Raw genomic sequence first — 15,875 nt, 5'->3', positions numbered from 1 at the left:
GGCTGAAAGCACCAACACATCCAAACCTGTTTTCCCTCTGCCTCTCCCTCAGCGAGGCTCTCATCTTGCACCAAGCTCCTGGAGCAGGTCTCTTGAGCTTCCAGGACTCACTGGGGCAATGCCACGTGCCCTGAGTCTGCTTTTGTGCACAGCTGAGCTGTCTCCTGACACGTGTGTGTCTCTCTGAAAGCAGCATTTACACTTGGTAGGACAACACATCATTGGGAAGGCGGGCAGAAGACCTGCTGAATGCATGACAGGTACACAACATGAATGCAAGTTCTGTGAACCACAGAACTGCCAAGCACTCAAAAGCTGCAACAACTGATCATTGTTTTAAAGGAAAAGGCACTCAAAAAAATCTTCCTGCCACTTGGTAACAAGTACAATGAAGAAAATCTCCTCATTCAAAGAGATTAACACAGATTTAGATCTTTTCAGTATTACATTCTTAAGTGGGAGAAAAGGTGCATTTATTTCTCCAGTAAAAAAGTATTCATGCAATGTATTCCAACATTCTTTAGGGTGGGATTACCTTTATTTATTTTCTGTGTTCTGAAAGATTAACTAAACTAATTTGTTGACCTATTGAGAGATGTGTCTCTGCAGGGCTCTTTGAGTCAGGTTTCAGAGATGTTCTGTCCCTCCACTGACAGGAAGACCAGACTTGCCAGGTCCACGTTTGAACAATTTAAGTTATTTTACCACAACTCATCAACTAACAATTAACTCCCACTGCAGTCCCTCCTTTTTTTTACTATTTTTAAACATTAAAGCATAAAATCATATAATCAATTTCCAACCTTAGGTCTCCACATTATAGATCTTCTCTTCTCCTGTCTCATAATGGAGAAAGGAAGCTGTAACATCACACTAAGAATAAACACAGAACCCTGACAGAAGTAAATGGCATTCAAAGGTACCATTTCCTCCCATCCTTACCACACCTTTTTAACCTTTCATTCATTTAAAATCATCCTGACCAAAGTGCAACATTCTCATTTATCCCACTTTGCCACATTACCAAAAGACATGCTGGCAGAAATGTTACCACTCCTGTGATCCTCAGGTAGCCCCCTGTCGCTCCCAAAAGAAAAGCCAAGCACAGAAGCAGGTCAGGACACGAATACAGCTGAGGAACCAGAGCCAGCAATAAAAGGCAACAGGCACACAGTGACCTCTGTGGGACCTCACTCATCTTGACATTTACTACCACTGTGTTCTTACAGCAGCAATTTGTCATTCACTTAAGCACTTTGTTCAACTAAGGCAGCAGAATCAGTAAATCCAAGCACCAGCTGGATTTACACTTTAAGCCAAAGCACAAAAGATATTTGAAATCAGTAATTGCCCTGATGGGGGAGTGCAGATACTCACTTGTCTGTACAGCATCAGAGCTGAATTGTCTTGCTGATCAGAAAGAAAAGAAAAGCTTTTAGGATCACTTTTTCATCTGCTGGAATCTAAACTGGTAAAAATGGTCAAATCAGATTATTAGAACTGTGTGTGTTTTAGAAAATACAACTGAATATAGATTCGGGAGACTGTTTTTTTAGTATTTATTTAGTAAAACTCACTATACAAACAAAAAGTTATCACAACAGTGGAATATGCAGGGTTATAGTTTCTCCTTCAAACTGCTTCTCTGCTTCAGTAGAAACACATATATACATTTACAACAACTTCCCTTTAAAGCACTGGGATTCATATATTAAAACATACCTGGTAAAATAAGTTTAAAATAATTTCACATTGCTTGGAAAAAGATTTGAGTAATTTACTCTTACCAGAGTGCTATTGTTGCACAGTATTCAAAAAAATGAACGACCACTAAAATATAGAGTAAAACATTTAAAAGTACATTTATTTCAAATGTGGGCAAAATATCAATATAAAAGAAAATAGAGTATAAGAAATAAAAATAAAGTACAAAACATTTTCATCTTCAACATCCATAATTTAATAGATAGCAAGCCCTTTTATTTTTACATCCAAATTACACTTTTGGCTGAAGTACCATAATTTATTTTAAAATGCTTAAAAATGGGCTCATCATGATACCTAAAGTGGGCTCTTTTAAAATGCTAGTATAATACAAAACATAGTAAATTATGTTTCAGCATAATAAAATTACACATCCTAAAAAAGATGCAGTTTATTTTTGCTTTCCTGCTTTAAACTGCTCATCATCCCTAGGAAAACAGCTGGAAAACAGCATCCACAGGAAGTTCTAGTTGCTTTGTACAATGGCTGAATAGCAAGATATAATGCTCCAAGGATTCCGGAGCAGTAAGGCATTTTACTATCCATCAAGTAAATTTATATGTAAGCTTGTTAAGAAAGAACAACTGTAAGAAATGTCAGCAAAATACGAGTTCTATAAAAAAAAATGCATAAAGACACAAAGGCCTCACTGGTCCCTCCCCTGCATTTATCAAACAGGATCTATAACCTTCAGTAAAATGTTGTTTTCATCATCTGAAAGTAACTTGTGTCACACATTTCCCTTAGAGGCAACTTCTTTTCCCATTGCCTAATATTCTGTTTACTAATTTATTCTAGTATTTACTACTCCTTTGCATCCACCCTGCCTTCTTACTCCCTTGAAGTATTTCCCATCAAGAAGTAATTCCATGTTGAATTTAAGCTACTTTCTTGGGTGTTAAACTACCCTCCTAGTAAGTAAACATTACATATCCTAAAAAATTACAATTAATTAGTTCCTAAACTTTTAGTAAGCCATACTCCCCTAAGCAGCAGAATGTCTTTGCACAAAAAGGATATGATTCATAATCCAGTGTTTGAGTAAGCACTCCAGTCAGGACAAACTCAGCATTGTGGACATCTGGAAATATAAAAATTCATACAGTTCACACCCTACAGAGAAATTCTGCCTCTTTCTGCAGGTGTCAGGAGGGGCTGTTCCAGGCCTTTGTTGTCACCACCATCACAGCCTTACTATCAGCCCTCATACCTGACACTGTTACAAAGTACAGCACTTCCTGGGGCTCTACACTAAAATAAAAGTAAAAGTAAAGTAAAGTAAAAGTGAACACCTCTAACTCACTTGATGAATACTGAGATGGTAACCTGGTTTCAGCTAATTTTCTTCTTAGTAGCTGGTACGGGGCTGTGCTTTGAATTTAAGATGAGAATAGTATTGGTAACATACTGATGTTGCTAAATTAAAAAATGCATGGTGATCTGCCTAAAAATTAACTGTTAGATATATCCAGCAAACAGCTGGCTTGGATTTCTTCATGGTTTGCAGGACAGTCCATGTATTCCTCTATAAGTATCTGAAAGCTTTAAAAGATCTGTTTCTTAAATAATAATTGGGAAATAGAAAAAAAAAAAAATAATCCAAGTAGCAGCTATACTGTTCAATTGCAACAGAAGCTTATACATACCTATGCCTCGTGCAAAATATTCCCTACACAAATGAAGGTCATTTTCACAGGAAATCAAGATTATTTCCGGCAAACTCTAAAAGAAAGAAAGTAATGGTAAGCTTAGAAGAACATGGTAAGGTATTATAAATAAATTTTAGAAAGTAATACTCAACACACTTTATTCTGCTTATGCTCCATGAGTTTTCGAAAGGAAGGTTGTTTAGATAATACTTTTCCTCCTGCGCACTCCACAATAGCTTTCATGGTGGAAAGACTGGGACAAATTCCGGGTGTAATGTAAAAATATTTTCCCTAAAATGAGAAAAGGAAGAACAAGCATTATTATGTTAACTGATTTCTGCAACACATAAAGTTCTAATGTCATGTGACACTTCCTCTATACAACAGGGCAGGCTTTGTAAACTGAGGTTGGGCTTATGGATACAGAATTATCAGTTGATGAGTTGTCCTTAAAATCCTGTTGATGTTTCCCCTGGAGGGGACGAATCCACAATTTGTATAAATATGAACAGTCCAGGTGTGCCTATTTCCACACCTGTAAAGCAACAACTGCAGCTTGGCAAGACACCTAAGAACAATGCTCCTTGCCTCTTTGAGCACAGGGACATCTCAAATGTTAAAAAAGAACTTTTACTTTTTAATTAACACCCAATTTATTACTTCCTGACAAAAATTATTCTGCTACTTGACCGAGATAGGTGATCAGATCACCAAGTAGATTATTTATCAGCTGGGAATAAAAACCAGAAAACACTTTACTATTTAATCTGCAAAACTGAGAGCAAAATGTAGCATTTAGAGATAATAGAAGACATAGATTCTTATTCATTAGAGGTTGAAAAAATACCTGTTTTAGATGGTTTACCTCCATAAACAGTCTGTAATTCAATTAGGCAGAAGAATCTTTAGCAACTCAGATCTCCAGATACCTCTCTGCACTGAAATGCAATTTTAACCAGAGGCACGAAAACATCTTGCACCATCCTAGCAAACAGCCTGGTGTAAAGTGCAGTCTCCAGGGAGATTCACACTAAAACTCCCTGAGACTGAAGGGCAAACTCACTCTCAGACTCCTATTTTTATGGGCAAGTGCTCTGACTATGAAGCTGGTGTAAAAAAAGGAAAGAGAAAATAAAGAAAATAGTGTCCCTGCCATAAGTGGCTTTTTCCAAGTAACAAAGCAATGTTCTAAATTTTGGAAGGGAACAAATATACTGAGACTGTTTGGTTAACATCTACAGGATCCAGTCATTCAGAGGGTTTACATCCACCCCAGTGATGCTGAGGCACAAAACAGGCATAAAGTCAAAACGAAAATTTACAACAAATGTTTCATGTTATATGCCAGCCTGCTCTACTGCTTTCAGCTATAAAATCTGTGGCCCCAGTGCTGGAAAAATCAGCTTGAAAAAATCTCCCAAGTATTTAAATGCTGTGGTAAACTGCCTACCTTGAATAGTGGAGCTACTTGGGCTCTCTTTAGAGACTCCTCTAAACTAAAGCAGAAAAGCACCTCAGCTTCAGCATCTCTGAGCACAAAGTTCTGCTCGTCTGAAAAAGAAAGATTGATGATGTGGCACACAAAACACAAACATTCCCATGGCACAGGATGAAATCTGAGCAGAACATCTTGGTGGCAGAGTGGCTCTGAATGGCAGACACCTACTAGAATTTAACATCATTACAATATCCCTCTTCATTAGGCTTCTTACAAAGATGACTATCAAATACTTGGAGAATTAAACTATGTTTTACACTTGCATACCTAACAACAATCACTGTCCTATCAAGTCCCTTTTTCTAACTTATTGGATGTACTTGCAAATTTTTATTTTTTTTATATTCTCTGTAAAGGAGAATAATCAAGCAGAAGGATTAAGTTTAAACTCAAAGTACTGTGACCACCTATGGCAGCCCAGAAACTGTTTTCAAGTCCTTACACAGCTGCAACAGAAAGAACTTTCCATCTGTTTCATTGGTCTTGTTATTCACCCAATTTTTAGTTTTTTATTAGGGATGGAATTTCAGTCTTTGTCTTTCCAAAAAAGCTATGTCAAACACGTTTCTAAATCAAATTTAATCCAAAACCCCCAAGTCTAAAAACCAAAATCAAAAAATTATACAGAGAACAAATTGGTCTCTCCAAGGACAATTCTGACAACTTGCAAGAGACAGTGTTAATACTCTTTCAAAAGACAAAAGAAACAATTAAGACCATTTTTTGTAAACAACTGCCGTTTTTTCCATCATTATAGCAGGTACAAAACTGGAACCAGCCCATTAGCTACAAATTAACCTAATTTCAGTGAATAAGTAAAGTACTTCAAGTACTAGATCACAACAGTCCTCCTAAATCCCCTGACTTTCTTCATCTTTTAAGCATTTTCAAATTAATCAGTTTCTCAGTTCACTGGCTGAAGTAAGCAAATTGCCCTCTAGAGATTTATAAAAATGTTTGCTGGTTTATTAGTTAATTATCCATAGATTCAAGTCTTTACAGTGGTTAGCCAGCAATGTTATACATTTTCTTCTTACTAACCAATTATATAAAAAGCACACGACAATCATGAACCAAATAATCACACTTTCAGAAAGGGTGAATTAAAAAATAATGCAACTACAGGTAAAAATCTACAAAATGGCTACAGAAGAATGAAATACAATACTTAACGCTATCCAATCATTTAATCATCCTAAAGCAAACTTTGTGTTTTTCTTTCATTTAAGGGGAAGAAACTGTATTAAATGAAAACTAAATTAAACAAAATGTACTGCTGAAAGAGAACTTGATTTAAAAAACAAACAAACAAACAAACATAATTCTTGTGGCAGCTTTGCTTAACCAAACTAACACAACCTTCTAACTAAAGTGGAATACAAACTAACTGCTGATACCATTTTTTAAAAACTTTGCAAATTATTCTTCAAGAGGTGTGAACGATGACAATGAGACTGCTGTAGAATTAAAATTTCTGCTTTCAAAAGCTGAAATCTTTATAAAACTGGGAAGAAACACTCAAGTCAGAAGACAAAACAACAAAGTGTATTTAAATATGCTTGTCAATGAACCTTTATTTTACTATAGGAATTGATACTAATTTAACTCACCAACAAATTTCTGGCATTTGAAGCACTCTTCTAACCACTCTGGAGTCACTATGTGCTTGACTACAGAAATTGCAGTCAGGAACTTGACAGTTCGGGTCACTTTACTGGCAATTAGATGGGTACATTTCTGGGCAGAGTCTGCTACTTCACCTCCAAGGATATACAGTTTCTGAAAGTTGTACAGAACACAAACCAGAATGGAATAGTCTTTTAAAAATGGAGGTAAAAAAGAAACTAAATACTGTATCTATCACATCAAATAAAACTAAGGTGCTAATGAAATAGTAAATGTAGATTTCTGTGATTCTTTTACTTAAGTTGATTAATTTTGTCAGAATTTACAGCCATTGAAAATACAGGTATTTCCACACATAAATACCATCTGATTTAAAAACAAATGTGGAAAGGGCTTTCTTGCTTTTTAGAGCAGTCCCACAGAAAGAAAAAGCAAAGTAGCACAGTAGCATAAAGTAGTTAAAAAGGAGAACAGCTACCAAATTAAACTCATTTCACATAAACTTACTCTAACCCCAGGGCCAGTAAATACTGGTTTTTATCCACTAGACATATATGTTAATCAAGTCTTAGCAAAAATTCAACATCCGTAAGAAAGCTGTCAGATGTTTTCAATGTTTTTCACAAGAGATGAGCCTGAAAGTCACCTTAATGTACTGTTGCACTTGCATAGGTTCAAATCCTGTGAAGAGCACCATTGGTGTCAGCTCAGGGGTGAGTTTTTTAGTAGGTGGCGGCAGGTCTTCAATCCTACAGAACAGGAAATACAGCAGAATGTGACATTTGGGCCCAAGGCTGTAGAACAGTAATTTTGAAATTGGACATGCACACTTTTGCAAGTTTCACCAATGGAATGATCCAGATGAATGAGAATTAGGCACAACTTTTTCTGAAGAAAAAAATCACCATGCAGAGAACACGACATATTGTCCTCTTTCTGTACTCTCCCATATCTCATAGTACTTCACTCTCTTAGCTACTGTTTTATTCCTGCCAACTGAGTAACTGGCAACATCCAAAACCCACTGACAGTTACTTCACTGAGCAGGGCACAGGATGGTGCAGGCTGATGGGCAGCTGACACTTCTGAAGAAGAGTCAGTTAAGGACTACAGGCATTGACTGCCTGCTGTTCTTACCTTGCTCTTTTGGAAGACGGCTGAAGACTGGATTCATTTTGCTTTGGTTTCAAAGGCAACCTCACACCCTGAAATCAGACCAGTTACATGTTTAGATCTGAATTAAGCAAGGAAACCAACTTCTATCCAGAATTAATCACAAATGAAAATTACATGCTGCTTTATACATGGGGCACCTACTATTTACACAACAAACCAAAGAGCAAAGCTGAGCATCAGCCAAAGCTTCTCCACAAACTTATGTAACCCTGAAAGTGCACACCAAACAAAAGACTGTGGGACTTTTTTCCTTTAAATAACACTGCTAATTATCAATGGAAAAGTCAATTCATTAAATGAGAAAGAGACTGTTCATTTTTTAAGTACATGAAGACTACAATAAATTTAGCACTTCCTGGTGCTAAATTCCATGGAATGGCAATATCCCAGAAAATACTGGTTTAAGCTTAAGTTCCTTAACTACATAAACAGAAGCTGGATAGGAAGTGCCACCTGCCCAGTACCAGATCAGCCTCTAGAGGATGTGCCCAGGGGTGATTAAATGCAGCTTTTAGGCTCTTCTTGGTGTGAGTAAATTTGAAACCACAGCTCCCAGGTTCAGAAGTGTGTGGCATCTATTTCTTTTTATCCTTCAAATCAATACCTGAAATTTAATGAAGAATCCTAGAGGCACATAACCAGAAAGACAGGCAGCATTGTCCCAGCCTTGCTGTGAGAATGTTCCTTTGGGAGGAACAAGCCTCCCAAAGCAGAGGTTTGCTCCCTGCTCTCAGAGCAGACATTTTTATGCTAGACAGCCCATAGTATGAGCAGCTGGGAAGAAAAGTGCACACATTCACATTTTGATAGACATTTGAACTATGAAAATGCAAGAGGTAGATGGCATCACCAGCATCTGACAAGACAGCTTTTCTCAGAAGAGGACCCCAAACCCCAAGACAAAGAGAAATGCCTACTGTGAAGGCAGTTAAGTGCCTCGTCCTCCCTGACACTTCCACATGCCCAGATTTTCCATTACCAAACCATACTCCTGTGTGGGCACCTGAAGGGCAGCTGCACTAGATTGTCTCCAGAAGCCCTTCACAAAATTCCCACTTCACACGGGCAAGAAGGGTCCCCATATAAATACAGGTGGGGAGGTACTAAATTACCCATCTGATCCCTTAGGTGTCCGCTTGCTACATTTGCTACACAAGACAAAACATGGACAAAAACCTGGTGTGACTGACCCACACAAAGAACACATCCAGTTTTAAGATGAGCTCAACTGCAGTGTGGATGCAAAGGGTGGTGATAAGACCAAACTGGGTTAGTTAAAAGCTATTTTAAATACTAACACTGCATACTGAATCTTCTTTAAAAGTTTTGTATTTCATAAAAGCAAAATATTTTCCTTCTTCAGGGAAATATGAAGACCACGGATTTTTAAAAGCACTTAGCTTTCTAAATGTGAGTTTCCTACCGGCCCATGAAACAAATCCACAAGGGCCTATAAGAAGATTGCTTCAAACTTATGGTCAGGAAAACAATAGTGCCTATTTCTAGAACTGAAAGGTATTCAAGTGACAGTGCCCTGAATCCCCATTTAAAACAATGCTACAAATTACATTTTGAGAGTTACTAAGCACCTCTTTTCTGAAGGGTTTACAAAGGGATGGAGATACAAGTGATCCAAACACAAGAGGTGTGGCAAAATGTTTTTGCATAATATAAAATATTATCTGAGAGTCACCTGTAGTATAAATATACCTACAAGACATACTGTGAAAAATTATCAAGTATAAATCTGAAATGGAAGAAAATTTATAGTACAAGAACATGAGACAGGTGTAAGAGCTGACATGGAAACTGAAGCTTATTCTGAATACACAGAGAACTTGTATTTTGCACAGTTTGCAGAATACCCTTCATGAAAAAAATTTACTTCTCTTGTATGTTTTTCAAAGTATTATTTTTCATTGTTCATTCCTGCTGACATTTCAGGGTTATCAACTACACTTTTTAATGCATGGTATATTTTTAAATTCTAAAATACATGGTATGTATATCCATGGTTTTAGTTCTTAGTATCCATCAGAGAGATGATATGAAGCAGTTCCACCCTTAACTTACACTATGTTTCGTACTTAAAATTCAGTCAATAGTCTAACAAAATCCTTACTGATTTTGGGTGTTCTGTCTTAAAAATCCTTATGTGGTTTCATTTATAGAATGTTAGGTACTGATTTAAAAAAAGTATTAAGCCCTTTCTAAAGGTCTGATGTAGAAACTGAAGAGTGAAACATCTAGGCCAAAGCGTGTCACAACAGCAACTTCATTCTGTATATCTCACTAAAATTCCTTAATTCTGCGAAAGATTGTTTCTCAGATTTCTCAAAATAAAACAGAACATTAGCAAAAAGCACAACTAGGAGCTTCAGCACAGGCAAGGAGTGAACTTATCAAAATAGCTGTATATATAAAGTAATTCAACATACCATTAGAAGTTCTGGTGACACCTTTAATGGGACTCTCCAAGCATCTAGGGAATGGAGAACAGAACAAAAATGACACCACTGACGAGTTATTTACACCAGAGGAAACACGCTCCTACTGATGAAACAGACACATAAAAAGCTGCAGAACAGAGGGGTTTGTGACTCTTACCCAGCAGGTTCAGCACTAGGTGCTGGCTGGGAGAGAGTGGGTCCTGGAGGTTGAAGACGGTGTAACGGCTGTGCTGGATCTGCCGCAGCGCCTCGAAGTTCCCCAGCAGGATGTCACAGAGCCACTGCGCGTTCACGCACGGGATCCGCCACTCCTTGGCCTTCTCGTACTTCAACCCACTGGCCCTTGGTGGGCAGCAAAGAAAAAAAAAAAATCATTTGTATTGCAAAGAAAACGGTAAAAATAGCAATTTCTAATAATAAACCTAAAACACCAGTACTTCTTTACTGGTCTATTGTTTGTTTCAAATGTGACAGCGGAGATACTCAAAAAAATGCTTTTGTTCTACATATCAGAACAAGCAAGTCAGGGGAGAATTTCTGCTGTAAATGGAATCTTTAGACCTGAATTTAAACTCTACCTCCTCCAACATTTCAGGACTATTATTAAAAAATGGTATTTTACTTACAGATGATCTAAGGGTCAGCATCACTTAAGACTATAAAATATGAAAATTAGAAATTACTTTTGTTTTGCCTGTATTCAGAAGGCCAAATTTATCACTTAGTATGTGCTGTAATTTAGTTCAAGCAACAACATCACTAAGTTTATTGTTTTTAAACTGCAGAACTGATTACAATTAACACTCCTAAAATGAGCCATATGTAGCACCTGACCTTCAGAGAGGCACTACCTGGCAAGAGGTTGCTGAGAAAGCAAGGACTGTGGGGTGCAGCACTTACTCTTTACAGATGAGAACTGTATTGCTGCGACACAGATAGCCCGTGTATTTGGCACCTGCTAGGTAGGCCATGAGCTTGAGGTCATCTCTGTCACTGTCAACAAATCCTGTCACAGAGATTATCTGCAGACAGAAAGACACAGTTATAAATAATTGAACATTGATGGCACTTACAAAGAACTCCTATGAAAAAACATTTTTCCATGACTAACTTTTTACGCTACAATGAAATGCACAGCAAAGCACAGAAGCAATTAAAGCGTGGCTTGTAGGATACAAAGAGTACAATTTAAAAGTGATCTGTTTATACATTAAAAATTCAGGTTTCTAGCACTAGCTCTGACTCAGGAAGAATCATTTTCATTCTTTTGGTCAGCTTTTTCTTATTTACAGAGATCACAGCATTATTATGGAAGAGCTTAGAGGTCATTTGCTTCTCAGAGATCTGCCATCTTCATTCTGCTGCTATTTACATAGAGGCACACACAAAAAAAATGCTTACACTTACTTGCTCTGTTCTAAAAATCTGAAAACTGTGCTCTACTCTGCCATGAAGCCAAATAATCTGCGCCAACTGATCACAGGTGGTAAACTGTAATTCCACATCTTCCATTATTGTCTTTAATCCTGACTGGTTTTTAGTTTTGCCTTTCTCACCTTTCCTTTAGGGAAGGGCAACAGTACTTCTGTTTAAAACTGTGTTTATTACACTGCATATTCCATTTAATACTAACCACTGAGTACACATGCATGTTGTTAGATTCTGATTTTCCCAAAACTGTACTTTGTTTTATGTCAGTCAGGACAGCCTATCAGCAAGGCCATCATCCCATATGTCTGCATCCAGCACAAAGAAATCCAATGCCAAGACATACTTTGGCATCTTGGCATTCCAAGATGCCTCTGAATTAAGTTTTTCAATTCCACAAAATTCCACTTCCACAGCTTCCCATTGCACAGGCAAAGGAACTGTGACCTCCTATCCTCTGATTAGCAGCATAGGCTACCTTTTTATGTATTTGCTAAGCACTGACTAAGAAAAGCTCTCAAAAAGCCTGGGTTATGGTAAGGAAGCACATGCTGTTAGATGTGCTGTTGCTCTGCTCCTACAATCTTTTCCCCTTGGTGTCTGAGAGTAATTCACAAAGGCAGGTGTTATTCCTCACCACTCTGACCTCGGGAAGACTTGCAAAGCACTGAGAAACACCTGGCAGCAGCACCGCATCAACAGCACTTTAAGATTAGCAGGAGCTTTACTTCCAAGGCAAAAGAAATGTGTATATTGCTCTGAGTAAGCACTTTCTAGCTCTGTTTTAATACTGCTCATAGAATGAAGCAAGCAATGAAGTAAGCATTCTTTTCAAGTACGCTTCTCCTTCTTACATGTTGAGAGCATGGCTTTCCTCCTGGTGGAAATGCCACTGGAAAATGAAGGGCTCGATGAGGTGGGACCATCTTCTTCTTCTTCAAGATTGCATTCAGCCAGTGTGCTGTAATACATCTCTTCCTTTCTCTTAAAGCCTAGGAATACAGGCACAAACAGCTTTTAAAACACAAAATACAGGTTTATTTTACTTTACACTTTTGCTACAAATCAAACCTTTGATTTTAATTGTTTTTCGCTACTTTTTAGACTCCTCTTTCTCACAGCATCTTCCTTAGTGCTCTCTGGAACAAGTCTACTACACACACTATCAAAGTTTGTACCCCAAAAAAACTCAAATTATAAAAAAACACATAATGAGAAACTTTGTATTTGCTATCTAAGCATGAAGCACACAGTGCAAAGCCCTGCCTTTCCAGGGATAAAATGGAAGTAGGCAGCAGTGCAGGTTCCCAGCTGGCTTACCTGAGCATACATGTTACTGACTTGGCTTTCACAGAGAAGGTGAGTACATCTGCTTGTGAGGGTAGGGTCCACTGTCCCACCATGTGCTTGGATGATCTGATAAGAGAGCAAACCCAGAACTTCTAGGATATAACAATTTTTATGTTACATTAAGAAACAAAAAGTCTGAAATGAAAGTCCACCCTTTAGGACACTGCCACCATTAGCACCACTTTACTGAAGAGTTACCCCCCAAAACCAGATTTGTTATCTAGCTTTAGAACAAGTTTGAAAACAAAAAAACAAAACTAAAAATGCAGCTTTTCACTGAACAAAAAACCTATTTTTTAGAAGAAATGGAAAAAAAAACCCAAAATAAAGATATATAAACAAAAATAACCCTTCTCATGTTTTTTTATTTTTTTTTCAGTACAACTATTAAACAATTTTTCATGAACTATTCAATTCTATCTGAGCAATAAACACAAGTGCTGTTAAAAATGTCAACAGCTTACTTGATTATGCAAAATTGTAGGGAAAATTCAACTATAAAATCCATCAGAAGTTTCTGAAGAACATCAAAGTCCTCTTACTTAGGAAAGGATACAATCAGATTTTTCTGAAAAATAGAAGTTGGCAAAAAAATAGAAACACTCTATTCTTCCATCTTATTCACTCAGGTGGATACCTCACAGGCTACTAAATGCCAAAATTATATGCAAAAAAGAATGTTTTTATACAATGAAATTAAAGATAGACAGCGATGCTATATTACATTTGCTGTACTACAGCTGCCTGATTAAAAGTATAAATAACTGGGAAATAGTTAAGGCTGCAGCTTATTTAGCTCATGTTCTGACTGAAGACTTAATTCAACCAGGCTGCACACCTGAAGTATTTCTATTACTTTTTCTGGTCAGCAGCAGCTGAATAATTTTCTTTAGGTTGTAACAGAAGAATTACATAAAAGGATGCCTAAAGAAAAGTGAACAGTGCTGAAGTACTTCCAATGTTTTCTTTTAGAATTTAGGGACTATCACATTACATTACAGTTTTTTAGAAATACTGCAGAATCTTACCCGTTTCCAGGTTGCTAACAGCTGCTTGTCAGACATCTGTTCTGGGTAATCAGCAATTGCAAAGACACAGCCCAGTAGGAAATACTCTTCTGGAACTGAAATAGTTTGGCACATAAAGAACAAACAGTTAAATACTTAAAACTCTGAAGAGTTCATCTCAGAACGCATTTGCTACACAAACCTCTTCCTATTACCAGGTTATAAACTTCCTAAGTGCACCTCCTTGGAAAAAGTAGGATCCAGAATTTCAAAGCTGAAAGCCTTTAAGGCACAGTTCAGCCCAGAGTCTGATTTTGTTAAGGACAGTTTTATTTCCTGGGGCTAAAGAGGCAAAAGGAAGGGTCACCAAAAGGAAAACATAAGACAACTTCCTCTTTTACAAAGATCAGCTATGAACAGCCAAAACAACCAAAAAGCTTTCAATTCTACTAGAATTCAAAGCAAGGTGTGACAGCTTTCCAAGACTGAATCTTCAATAATTTAATAGTATTTCCAAAATTGTAGCTATCCTTCCAGCTCTTATACTGTTTAAAAGTTTCCCCCCCACCTTTCACAGAAAAAAAAAAAATTAAGAAGTTGTTCTATGCATTTACTAACACTGTTCCACAATGTGTGCTTGTGGTATCAAGTGTAAATTTGAAAAGAGAATGTTCTCAGCACTCTTATGCTTTTCAGATTGCTGGATTATCATTAGCTATTATTCAAGTATTTGCCTAAAAATCAGTAAAACCATTTCTGAGCCACGAGTGGCATTTCTTCCAATCCCATCCTGTAAACACAGCATTACTTTTTGATATTTTACCCCACTTCATATCATTAGCTACTTTTTTTCAGGATCAGAAGGCAATAATTACTAACTCTCCACTGCTGGATCGTGCCCAAAAAGCGGCTGCTGCTGCAGTTGCTGCTGTTGCTGCTGGTGGTGTTGTGGCTGCTGGGCTGCAACTGGAAGCTGTAGTGCTTGAGGTGTCTGAGTTAAGTGCTGCGCTGCCTGATTCTGCATTTGCTGTTGCTGATGCTGCTGGTGCAGTCGCTGTAAGTGCTGCTGCTGCAGTTGCTGCTGCTGATGTTGCAGCTGTTGCTGTTGCAGCTGTTGCAGGTTCTGCTGCTGCAGCTGTTGCAGTTGTTGCTGCTGCAGCTGTTGCAGCTGCTGTTGCAGCACATGCTGCTGCTGGAACTGGAGCGGCTGCGGAGGGCGGTGCAGCTGCTGCTGCGCGTGGAGCGGCTGCTGCGGGAACTGGAGCTGCTGCTGGGAGAACTGGTGCTGCTGATGGACTTGCTGCTGCTGCTGGGAGAACTGGTGAGGCTGCTGCTGTTGGAAAGACTGCTGGGAGATCTGGGGTTGCTGCTGCTGCTGCTGCTGCTGGAGCTGCATAAGTTGCTGAGGTTGAAGGTGTAAAAGAGGATGGTGCTGTTGCTGCTGTGCTTGATGTGACTGCTGCAATAAATGTGTCTCTGGTGTTAGTTTCACTTGACTAAACAGCACCACATTTGGATGTCCCTGTTGGCTATGATTTACTTGCTGTTCTAAACTTTTTGTAGGTGCTGAAAGTGATTGTAATATCTAGAAAACAAAGATTATTTTTGTGACCTTTTGGTTGTCATTCGGTTTTTAAAATATTTAAAGAACTACTGGGAAAATACAATTCCTAAAAGAAAAGAACCTTACACCTTAGCTACACCTTGTGAGCTAAACAAAAATCTTTAACTGCCTAATACCAAAATGAAAAGACAGGACTTACACAAAGAGAAGTGTGGAGCTGCATATGACTCCTAATAAACAGCAATGCACATTTTAGTTAAATTTAAGATTAAAGCCCGTCCCTGTATTATTAGTATTTTTTTCAACAGCATTATGACTATTAACACTATATTAATAATTACATTGATCAACTGCAATATTAAT

At 37.8% G+C, this 15,875-nt stretch overlaps 1 protein-coding gene across 2 annotated transcripts in view; it reads right to left on the bottom strand.

The window, feature by feature from the left end:
* Positions 1 to 1,542: 1,542 nt before the first annotated feature.
* The window catches only part of PAXIP1 (PAX interacting protein 1), a 29,942-nt gene continuing 15,609 nt past the window's right edge, over positions 1,543 to 15,875 (bottom strand). The window contains exons 7-21 of one of the 2 annotated variants that reach the window (XM_086865468.1): positions 14,828 to 15,533; positions 13,970 to 14,064; positions 12,912 to 13,007; positions 12,446 to 12,583; positions 11,064 to 11,185; positions 10,321 to 10,505; positions 10,152 to 10,195; positions 7,675 to 7,742; positions 7,184 to 7,286; positions 6,522 to 6,690; positions 4,864 to 4,964; positions 3,570 to 3,704; positions 3,411 to 3,486; positions 2,785 to 2,845; positions 1,543 to 2,325 (exon numbers count right to left, since the gene is read on the bottom strand). In XM_086865468.1, coding sequence (XP_086721594.1) covers positions 2,310 to 2,325; positions 2,785 to 2,845; positions 3,411 to 3,486; positions 3,570 to 3,704; positions 4,864 to 4,964; positions 6,522 to 6,690; positions 7,184 to 7,286; positions 7,675 to 7,742; positions 10,152 to 10,195; positions 10,321 to 10,505; positions 11,064 to 11,185; positions 12,446 to 12,583; positions 12,912 to 13,007; positions 13,970 to 14,064; positions 14,828 to 15,533 — 2,115 coding nt within the window. In that variant the 3' untranslated portion in view covers positions 1,543 to 2,309. The remainder of the gene's footprint in view (positions 2,326 to 2,784; positions 2,846 to 3,410; positions 3,487 to 3,569; positions 3,705 to 4,863; positions 4,965 to 6,521; positions 6,691 to 7,183; positions 7,287 to 7,674; positions 7,743 to 10,151; positions 10,196 to 10,320; positions 10,506 to 11,063; positions 11,186 to 12,445; positions 12,584 to 12,911; positions 13,008 to 13,969; positions 14,065 to 14,827; positions 15,534 to 15,875) is intronic. The other variant, XM_086865475.1, reaches the window with a different exon arrangement.

Source organism: Cyanistes caeruleus, chromosome 1, assembly GCF_971803275.1.
Source record: "Cyanistes caeruleus chromosome 1, bCyaCae1.hap1.1, whole genome shotgun sequence".
Classification (NCBI taxonomy): domain Eukaryota; kingdom Metazoa; phylum Chordata; class Aves; order Passeriformes; family Paridae; genus Cyanistes; species Cyanistes caeruleus.
The sequence above is the reverse complement of the archived record's forward strand: the minus strand, read 5'-3'. Positions and strand labels throughout refer to the sequence as shown.